Genomic DNA, 11,713 nt, shown 5'->3' on the forward strand with positions numbered 1-11,713 from the left:
CTCTAGTTCTGGACTCCCCAGCCCCAGGGAAAAGACTTTGTCTATTTATCCTATCCATGCCCCTCATAATTTTGTAAACCTCTATAAGGTCACCCCTCAGCCTCCGACACTCCAGGGAAAACAGCCCCAGCCTGTTCAGCCTCTCCCTGTAGCTCAAATCCTCTAACCCTGTCAACATCCTTGTAAATCTTTTCTGAACCCTTTCAAGTTTCACAACATCTTTTCGATAGGAAGGAGACCAGAATTGCACGCAATATTCTAACAGTGGCCTAACCAATGTCCTGTACAGCCACAACATGACCTCCCAACTTCTGTACTCAATACTCTGACTAATAAAGGAAAGCATGCCAAATGCCTTCTTCATTATCCCATCTACCTGCAACTCCACTTTCAAGGAGCTATGAACCTGCAATCCAAGGTCTCTTTGTTCAGCAGCACTCCCTAGGACCTTAACATTAAGTGTATAAGTCCTGCTAAGATTTGCTTTCCCAAAATGCAGCACCTCGCATTTATCTGAATTAAACTCCATTTGCCACTTCTCAGCCCATTGGCCCATCTGGTCCAGATCCTGTTGTAATCTGCGGTAACCCTCTTTGGTGTCATCTGCAAACGTACTAACTGTACCTCTTATGTTCACATCCAAATCATTTCTGTAAATGACAAAAAGTAGAGGGCTCAGCATTGATCCTTGTGGCACTCCACTGGTCACAGGCCTACAGCCTGAAAAACAACCCTCCCCCACCACCCTCTGTCTTCTACCTTTGAGCCAGTTCTGTACCCAAATAGCTAGTTCTCCCTGTATTCCATGAGATCTATGTTCCTTTGCTCAGTGCACATCGGCAGTCTCATAATTCTTATCTTTCAAGATGTGCATGTGTGATTAGGGTATTATTATTAGCCAACAAAAAGTCAACAACGAGAAAAATTAAAATGTGTCTTTTCCATTGTTTACCAATCATTTCCACTGAAGAGCAGAAGTAGTTATTCAGCCCATTGCATCTGCTTCACCATTTAATAAGAAATGACTGATCTGCATCCCCACTAGTCCAGGAACTCCCCACATACATTTGAGACACCATCCACGCCCTCCACCTCCTGCAAGACTTGCGTTTCCCCGGCTCCCACCACCTCATCTTCACCATGGATATCCAATCCCTCTACACCTCCATCCACCATAACCAAGGCCTCCAGGCCCTCCGTTTTGTCCTCTCCAGACGTCCCCAACAGTACCCTTCCACCGACACTCTCATTCGTTTGGCTGAACTGGTCCTCACCCTTAACAATTTCTCCTTTGAATCCTCCCACTTCCTCCAGACCAAAGGGGTAGCCATGGACACCCGTATGGGCCCCAGCTATGCCTGTCTCTTTGTTGGCTACGTAGAACAGTGGATCTTCCGTAATTACACCTGCACCACTCCCCACCTCTTCCTCCGCTACATTGATGACTGCATTGGCGCCACCTCGTGCTCCCGCGAGGAGATGGCACAATTCATCAACTTCACCAACACATTCCACCCTGACCTTAAATTTACCTGGACCGTCTCTGACACCTCCCTCCCCTTCCTGGACCTCTCCATCTCCATTAATGATGACCAACTTGACACTGACTTTTTTTACAAATCCACCGACTCCCACAGCTACCTGGATTACACCTCTTCCCACACTACCTCTTGCAAAAATGCCATCCCGTATTCCCAATTTCTCCGCCTCCGCCGTATCTGCTCCCAGGAGGACCAGTTCCACCACAGAACACACCAGATGGCCTCCTTCTTTAGAGACCGCAAATTCCCTTCCCACGTGGTTAAAGATGCCCTCCAACGCATCTCATCCACATCCCGCACCTCCGCCCTCAGACCCCACCCCTCCAACCGTAACAAGGACAGCACGCCCCTTCTACCCTACAAACCTTCGCATAAACCAAATCATGCGCCGACATTTCCGCCACCTCCAAAAAGACCCCACCCCCAGGGATATATTTCCCTCCCCACCCCTTTCCGCCTTCCGCAAAGACCGTTCCCTCCGTGACCTGGTCAGTTCCACGCCCCCCTACAACCCACCCTCCCATCCTGGCACTTTCCTCTGCCACCACAGGAACTGTAAAACCTGCACCCACACCTCTTCTCTCACCTTTATCCAAGGTCCTAAAGGAGCCTTCCACGTCCATCGAGGTTTTACCTGCACATCCACTAATATCATTTATTGTATCCGTTGCTCTCGATGCGGTCTCCTCCACATTGGGGAGACTGGGCGCCTCCTAGCAGAGCGCTTTAGGGAACATCTCCGGGACACCCGCACCAATCAACCACACCGCCCCGTGGCCCAACATTTCAACTCCCCCTCCCACTCTGCCGAGGACATGGAGGTCCTGGGCCTCCTTCACCGCCGCTCCCTCACCACCAGATGCCTGGAGGAAGAACGCCTCATCTTCCATCTCGGAACACTTCAACCCTAAGGCATCAATGTGGACTTCAACAGTTTCCTCATTTCCCCTTCCCCCACCTCACCCTAGTTCCAAACCTCCAGCTCGGCACTGTCCCCATGACTTGTCCTACCTGCCTATCTCCTTTTCCACCTATCCACTCCATCCTCTCCTCCCTGACCTATCACCTTCATCCCCTCCTCCACTCACCTATTGTACTCTATGCTACTTTCTCCCCACCCCCGCCCTCCTCTAGTTTATGTCTCCACGCTTCCGGCTCACTGCCTTTATTCCTAATGAAGGGCTTTTGCCCGAAACGTCGATTTCGCTGCATCTTGAATGCTGCCTGAACTGCTGTGCTCTTCCAACACCACTAATCCAGACTCTAGTTTCCAGCATCTGCAGTCATTGTTGTTACTTCCACTTTCCTGCCTTTTCCCCATAACCCTTGATTCAGTTGTGGATTTCTTTTTTAAAAACTCATTCATGGGATGTGATGTCACTGGCTGGGCCACCATTTATTTCAATTCTGTCATTCTTAGAGTGCTAGTTTCATCTGACCCTCCTCCACATTAGCTTTCATGCAAAAGCCCTTTGCCAGCATCTGATCTTATGGCTTAATTCCACAGTTAATAATACCTTTGATCTCCGCTTTATTGATAATAATATGAGCCCCTGGGGAAACAAAACATCCAGCAAATTCTTTCTAGTCATTCTCATCTTTTCCTGGATATGAAATGTAGACATGAACAGGGCAGCACTAGTAGGACCAGCGTTGGTTTAATATTTTCCTCACCCTTTGTATTTTAATTCTTATAGAAATATATTTTTATTCTGGATATTGGAGTGTGGTTAGTGTCCACATAGTTGTAGTCTAGATTAGAGTGGTGCTGGAAAAGCACAGCAGGTCAGGCAGCATCTGAAGAGCAGGAAAATCGACGTTTCGGGCTAAAACCCTTCACCAGGAATGGAGGCCATATAACTGTATGCCAGTGGAATGAGGGGACGGAACTTGAATAAAAGGGGAAAAAAAACAAAGAGGAATGCAGTGTAAAAATATTTTGACCATGGATCTCAGTCTAATACCTGTGTTCTAACTCAGCCTGGATTTGCAAGCAGCTACCAACGTTTAGTCAATAGAAAGTAATGAATGTGATGTGCTTTGTGAATGGGTTGCCATTCAGCATCATGTCTGTTTGTATCCTATCCAAGGGCCTGTAAGTTTCCCATTCTGTTTATCAGCACCAGAGCAAGCTTAAAAAGATGGCCTCAATGACACAGCACTAAAATATCCTCTAGGCTTAGGCATTAAATATCAGGTTCTGGATTAGTGGTGCTGGAAGTGCACAGCAGTTCAGGCAGCAACCAACAAGCAGCGAAATCGACGTTTCGGGCAAAAGCCCTTCATCAGGAATAAAGGCAGTGAGCCGGAAGCATGGAGAGATAAGCTAGAGGAGGGTGGGGAGAGAGTAGCATAGAGTACAATGGGTGAAGAGCTTCAGGGCAGAGGAAATGACCTGGGAGTTGCAGTGGGAGAGGGACTCCCTGAGATTCTTGTAGAGAGAGGAGGAAAACGTCTTCAAGGCAGGCATCCTTGCAAGAGGATTCGCAGTAGGTTTAAAATCAATGATGCTGCCTGAACTGTTGTGCTCTTCCAGCACTACTGATCCAGAATCTGGTTTCCAGCATCTGCAGTCATTGTTTTAACCTCGTTGATTTTAACCCTACTGTGAATCCTATTGCAAGGATGCCTGCCTTGAAGACGTTTTCCTCCTCTCTCTACAAGAATCTCAAGGAGTCCCTCTCCCACTGCAACTCCCAGGTCATTTCCTCTGCCCTGAAGCTCTTCATCCATTGTACTCTATGCTACTCTCTCCCCACCCCCACCCTCCCCTGGCTTATCTCTCCACGCTTCAGGCTCACTGCCTTTATTCCTGATGAAGGGCTTTTGCCCGAAACGTCGATTTCGCTGCTTGTTGGATGCTGCCTGAACTGCTGTGCTCTTCCAGCACCACTGACCCAGAATCTGGTTTCCAGCATCTGCAGTCATTGTTTTTACCTCATTAAATATCAGGTTTGCATTGAAACATTAGCAACTGGTGAAGTAACTCCGGATTGCTTCTAAACAAGGTCACTGACAAGATCCATTCAGATTCTTTAGTTTGTACTTCAGCGTTGTATACAGTTTGGCCATTTAACTCACTTGCCCTTATTCAACTAAGTTGCTAAGAACTTCCATTTGAAATTGTTTGCATTTCGCCACACTATCCTTATTAATTAACTTCTGTTCAATTCTAGCGCCGCCCCAGTAGATGGCCTGCAATGAAGTTCAGGCGTGGCTCTGGTCATCCTGCCTATGCCGAAGTGGAGCCAGTTGGGCAGGAAAAGGAAGGCTTTATTGTGTCTGAACAGTGCTGAAACTGAGCGGTAGAAGTAGTGCACCAGGTGTGGGATTTATGCTTTGAAGTGAATAAAGAAGCAAGCTCAAACGCACTGTCCATGAAATACCCACTTCTGGATCAGCTCAAAATAAGAAAGATACACATTTTCATCTACGAGATCAGCACTCCATAATCTTCCTTAGTAGCCCTGCAGAGCTCATCAATGTTTCAAAAAGAATTGACCATCCCTTTTGGATAATCGTTGTGGAATTGAATGAAAATTCATGACGCTTACAAGCCACAAAAGTGAAAAACCAGGTTCATTCCATCTTTACTGGTTTAAGTAAACCTCAACAAGTAAGAGTGAAAAAGAAAATGCATCAATTTTCCATGTTTCCATTGTTAAAAATGCAGGAAAATTGCTTATAGCATGCTTTTAGCTGATCATCAATCAGATAATGCAATGAATAGATTCACTCTCTTCAACATTTATTTTGATTCTTTAAAAGTGTATACATTAAAAACTCACTGACGTCAGTTGGGGGAAATGTAGTTTTGTGTACATTTTCTTAATGAGAATATTTTCTAATCCATCTGATGTTTTGAGTGTATATAAATCATTCTGGATGGATTTCTTTACTGTAGATGAGCTATAATATGATGAAATGTCATTTTCAATTGTCAAGATTCAGTTGCGTAAGGCTTGGAGGCAACTGAAGACAAATTGATATGTTCTTTTAAAAATCAAAAGTTTGCAAATGTTCAAATCTAACTTTTTTGATAAATTTCATTTGTTTCCCTCAGTGACGTCTGACAGTCCTGATGTAAATCTTTTAAGTTAATAAGAAAATCTCCAAATTATTGTGCACAAGATTCCATTGGTTTCAAGTTACTGAGGGATTAATGCCATTTGTGTTGCAAATTGTGCAATTTGTTATCTTTTGGCTTGAAAGGTAGTGAGATTACAAAGGCTTAAATATTTCCCTACTAGAAACCAAATTTTGGGAGTATTTGCAGATTCAGTTAGATCTGTTGTGTAGTGGACACATTGGTTAAATAGATGAATATATTTTGTTTCTTGATAGCTTACACAAGACAGGTTCTTGTGTCTCCAGATTGTGATGAAATGTTATAGTGTATTTTTACCATCCAGAAGAGGCATGTAACATGTATTATCACAGACATAAAATGGGTTGTAAAGTAGTAATTAAGACTGAGTACTGTTTAACAATAGGAAGTAACTTAATGGAGAGCAAAGAACACGCACTTTTAACTGTCTTCACTGAAATTAATTGTTTTCTTTTGAGCTATCTTCGTGCTGTGAAACAAGGCTGTTTGTGAATTCAGGTAAGTATTATTCTTCAATAAAATCCTGTGAAATATATCTTCCAGTCTTAGACATAAAGGCACTTGCTATTATTATTAAGTATTGAAAATGGCAGATTCAGGTCTAATTACAGATTATTGACTTCTTTCCATTTGCCAACATTGCAATCAATGAGCAGTGCAGATTAGTAATCTTACAGTTCAGTCGATGGTGTCAGAGATTTCATTACTGTGAGTTCGACCTCGCTGGGAGTGGATTTTGATTTCAATGAGTATTCTACATAAGGTTAACAATTAGAGTTAGGATAACTCATTCAGTTGGGTTTGATCTGGAACTATCTTGAAAAACAATTTGAAATATTTCACTAAACATTATCCCAATGTACCCGATAAATATTTAAACTCATTTGAAGGTAACAGTAACTTTGTATAAAAGGCGCCTAACAAAAACCGGCTCTTTCAGTGGAAAAAGGGTATAGTTGCATTGTTAACTGAATGAAGTGGACTTAATGATCCTGATGTGATTCTAATTTCATTTCAATGTTTGCTAAGACCACAAGAAACAGGAACAGGAGTAGGCTTCTTGCTCCCTCAAGCCTGCTGTGCCATTCTTTGACTTCATGGCTGAATCCACATTCCTCACATCCACTTTTCTGCCCTTTCCCCCTAACCTTTGATTCTCTTGCTGATCAAGAATGAGCCTTAACTATGTGGTACCTCTTGTAACTGTTCAAGTAATGTCACCAGCTGCAAACACCAGTGTGCAAATATGTTGCTCCATAATGAGAAGGTTCCCAAAAGACTGTCTCATTCTCATCAGCCAAGAATTGATTTGAATTTTCTTAAACATGCAGTAACCTTGTCAATTCAGTAACAATAGTTGTTCTCAATTAGATTAGATTTTTAGATTAGATTACTTACAGTATGGAAACAGGCCCTTCGGCCCAACAAGTCCACACCAACCCGCCGAAGCGAAACCCACCCATACCCCTACATTTGTCCCGACCTAACACTAGGGGCAATTTAGCATGGCCAATTCACCTGACCCGCACATCTTTGGACTGTGGGAGGAAACCGGAGCACCCGGAGGAAACCCACACAGACACCGGGAGAATGTGCAAACTCCACACAGTCGCCTGAGGCAGGAAATGAACCCGGGTCTCTGGCGCTGTGAGGCAGCAGTGCTAACCACTGTGCCACCCACAATTCTTACTGATCACTTCACATACCAGGCAGTGATCCAGCTTCAAATGCAATATACTGAACTGTCTAACAGATATTATGCCAACAGCTTCACTGTACCCCTGTATAGTAAGAACATACTTCCACAGATAGGGAGACTAAAACCACACAAAATATTCCAGGCGCCCTCACCAAAGCCCTGCATAATTGCAGCGAGATATCCTTATTCCTGTGCTCGAATCCTCTCATTATACAGTTTGCCTTTTTTACTCTCTGTGGCACCTGCGCACTTATTTTCAGTGGCTGTTGCACAAGGGCACACCGGTCTCATTGAACATTCCCCTCTGTCAGTGTTCTGCTATTCAAATAGTAATTTGCCTTCCTATTTTTGCTGCCAAAGTGGATAACATTATATCTATCCATATTATACTGCATCTGCTGTGCATTTGCTCACCCACTCAGCCTGTCCAAATCACACTGCAACATTGCTGTATCCACCTCACAGCTCACCCTCCCACCCCAGCTTTGCATCATCTGCAACTTTTGAAATATTACACCTCATTCCCTTATCTAATTCATTAACATATATTGTGAGTAGCTCGGCTCCTTGTTCTATATGCCATTCAGGAAAAGATCAACTTATTCGTACTCTTTGTTTCCTTTCTGCTAACCAATTTTTTCCCCATCACATTGCACTACCCCCAATCCCAGCACTTCAATTTTACTCATTATTCTCTGATGTGATAATTTGTCAAAAGCCTTCTGAAAGTCCAAATCAACGACATCAATTGGTTCCCCATAATCAAATCTGCCAGTTACATTTGGATGGTTTAGATTACTTACAGTGTGGAAACAGGCTCTTCGGCCCAACAAGTCCACACTGACCCGCCGAAGCGCAACCCACCCAGACCCATTCCCCTACATTTATCCTTTCACCTAGCAGTACAGGCAATTTAGCATGGCCAATTCACCTAACCTGCACACTTTTGGACTGTGGGAGGAAACCGGAGCATCCGGAGGAAACCCACGCAGGCACGGGGAGAACGTGCAAACTCCACACAGTCAGTTGCCTGAGGTGGGAATTGAACCCGGGTCTCTGGCGCTGTGAGGCAGCAGTGCTCACCATTGTGCCACCGTGTCGCCCCATACATCTTTGAGGTATTCCTGTAGATTTATCAAATATGATTTCCCTCCTATAGGCACATGCTGTCTGTGTCTGATCCTAGAGGAAAAAATGAGGTCTGCAGATGCTGGAGATCAGAGCTGAAAATGTGTTGCTGGAAAAGCGCAGCAGGTAGGCAGCATCCAAGGAACAGGAAATTCGACGTTTCGGGCATAAGGCCTTCATCAGGAATCTGATGAAGGGCTTATGCCCGAAACGTCGAATTTCCTATTCCTTGGATGCTGCCTGACCTGCTGCGCTTTTCCAGCAACACATTTTCAGCTGTGTCTGATCCTACCACTGTTTTCTAAGTGCTCTACATCTTCCCTGTTACCAACAATCTTTTTAATCTACACTTTCTCAACAGTGGTACGGTACGGTACGGTATTGATGCCCAATACCATACAAAATTCAGTTCGATAATATCTGAAAATAAGATTCATGTCATTCTACAACACTTTGGAAAAAGGAGTTACACATCAATTTAACAGAAGGATCAAGTCTAGGCTTAAACGAACAAAATCTATCTTTGACCTCAGTTTTCTGCAGCAATCCCTTGAAGTTGACGGTAGTGAATTTCAGCAATTCAGGAAGGCAACTCATCATCACCTTCTCAATTAGGGATGGGTGACAAGCGCTGGCCTTACCACTGGATCTCACATTCCCAAACTAAACACAATTTTAGTAAAACTAAACTTCTAATTTTTCCTTCACTCTATTTCAAATAGAGTCTTTTAGCAATGTTTGGATCATCAAGAGTTTAGCCTGTTCTGCCATTCAGTGATCTGAATTTCATTTCCATTTCTCTGTCTTTGAACCCTTGCCAATTAAAAATCAATTAAGTTCGGTTTGAAAATTTCATTTAAGATAGCATTGACAATCTTTGAACTGAATTCAAGATTTTCATTACGTTTTTCCGGGTTAAGACGAATTACTAGATTTTCCTAAATAGATATTTTAACTTTAAGATTATTTTCTGCTTTCCTACAAGATAATTTCTTTAAATATATAACTCATTGCATCCATTTATCATTTTAAAGACTTCCTCCTCAAACCTCTAAATTCAAAGTAATTCAAATCAAGGTTATTAAGCCTGGCTTCTAAATGTAATCCGTTAATATGTGATAACACGACACAGTGTGGTATCAAGGAACCCTAGCAATATTGAAATCAATGGAACTCAAGGGGAAAACTACAATAGTTATAGCTGTTGAATACCAATCATTTCCATCCCAGGACATCGATGTAGGAGCTCCTCAAAGACAGTCATCTTCATCGACTTTTTCAATGCCTTTCCCTCTATAAGAAGCTCGGAAGTGGAGATTTTCACTGATGATTGCACAATGTTCACAACTCCTCAAATACTGATACCCATATGCAGCAGGACCTGGGCGGTATTCAGGCTTGACCTGGCAGGTGGCAAGTAATATTAACTCAACACAAGTGCCAGGCAATGACCATCTTCAACAAGAGACAATCAAACCATCTCTCCTCAATATCCAACATTGAATTCCCCAACATCAATGTGCTGGGATTCAACATTGACCAGAAACTGAACTGGGCCAGTCTTGTAAACAGTGTGTTCATAAGAGCAGTTCAGAGGCTTGGAATTCTGCAGTGAATAATTAACCTCCTGATTCACCAATACCTGTCCACATCTATAGGGCACATATCAGGTATGTGATGAAATACTCCCCATTTGGATGGATATATGCAAAGCCAACAACACACAAGATGAAAACCATTCAGTAAAAGTTAACTCTCTTGATTGGCACCCCATCCACATTGAACACACTGTTTGGCCACTACTGATGCACAATGGCAGCAGTGTGTACAATCTGTAAGGTGCACTGCAACCTCTTTCCAATACTCCTTTGGCAGTCCTTTCAAAGTGGTGATCTCAATCACCTAGAAAAACAAAGGCAGCAGCCATGATAGACCACCACCTACAATTCCCCTTCCATGCCTTTCCATATCCTGACTGGAACTAAATTGCCATTCCTTCACTGTTGCTTTGTGAAATCCTGGAATACGTTCCTAAACAGCACTGAAACTGTCCCTACACCACATGGACATACAATTGTTCAAAAAGCCAATTAGAAATTGGTAATAAATACTGGCCTCCTCAGGAGCACTAAGATCCCTTGAATGAATATAAAAGAAATTCAGGTGCATCGGCATTGTATTGTTTCAAAAGGCAACCTGTAATTCCAGGGAGTAGATGCTCTGAATTGAATGCAGGTGAAAAAACATTTTAAAAAGCTCAGAACCAAACTACTCTGGAGAGTTTCATAAAGTGACTACCCACAACATGAATCAATTTTTCTTTTACAGATACCACTAGAATTTCCAGATTTTATAGTTTCTTACAGTGCAAAATTTAATCAGGACAAAACTGAACATATTTCATTTGAAACTGTAAGGAAATAAGAACAAGACAAATCAGTGTGGGAGTGATCCTGTCAAGGCTGCTTCACCAAACATTAGCTGAGCTTTTGCCTCAAGTGCATTTTGTTATCTGTTCCTTATACCCTTTGATTGCCTGAAAGCCCAGAAATTTTGTGTGTGATCCAGGCACATCTCAATGATCTTCCTTTCAGAATTGCAACTCCTTTCCCTAGTGCTCCTCCTCCTAGAACTATTGAACAGAGTTGGCCATTCAGGCTTAGAATTCTTGGTTTTGTCATTCAAACAGATTAGAATGCCAGTATTTCCCTTTCTGCCAACTTCCAATTAACATTTCCACCAACACTCATGGCGCCTTCTCCTGCAAGTACAATATGTAACATATGGAGTGGATTTTACAGATTACCCATGCCCTCAAACAAGAAAGTCTGTTGAGATTATGCCAACATAAACCTGACTACCAAGCTGCAGTGTGGCAACCTTCATTGGATTAGTATGATTTCTACCCCATTCTGGGAGGATGGCACCACCTAGAGAGCTGCCAGCTAATCAGATTGAATGGCAGATCTGTGGTCTTTGCAGTACAAGAATTGAGTAGTGACCATTGCCAAGATGACAGGCACTCAACAAGGATGAAGAAGTCATGCATTGCAGACATTAGGAATTTTAAGGTTTTTGTCTGCACAGCAGGTACCAGCAGTTGGGGGATGGTCAGGTTTCAGATGCAAGGACAGTAGAATAAAGGGGATTATAATCTCCAGGGATTGATCTTCGAATGGCATAGGGAACCGCCGAAGAGAGATATGCCCTTGCTGCTTTCCAACAGCCTGCACTGTG

General features: G+C 43.2%; 1 protein-coding gene across 1 annotated transcript in view; it reads left to right on the forward strand.

The window, feature by feature from the left end:
• Positions 1-8,604, forward strand: part of plxdc2b (plexin domain containing 2b) — a 430,770-nt gene extending 422,166 nt beyond the window's left edge. The window contains exon 14 of the mRNA XM_060824983.1: positions 4,718-8,604. Coding sequence (XP_060680966.1) covers positions 4,718-4,837 — 120 coding nt within the window. The 3' untranslated portion in view covers positions 4,838-8,604. The remainder of the gene's footprint in view (positions 1-4,717) is intronic.
• Positions 8,605-11,713: the final 3,109 nt, after the last annotated feature.

Source organism: Hemiscyllium ocellatum, chromosome 5 (assembly GCF_020745735.1).
Source record: "Hemiscyllium ocellatum isolate sHemOce1 chromosome 5, sHemOce1.pat.X.cur, whole genome shotgun sequence".
Taxonomy (NCBI): Eukaryota; Metazoa; Chordata; class Chondrichthyes; order Orectolobiformes; family Hemiscylliidae; genus Hemiscyllium; species Hemiscyllium ocellatum.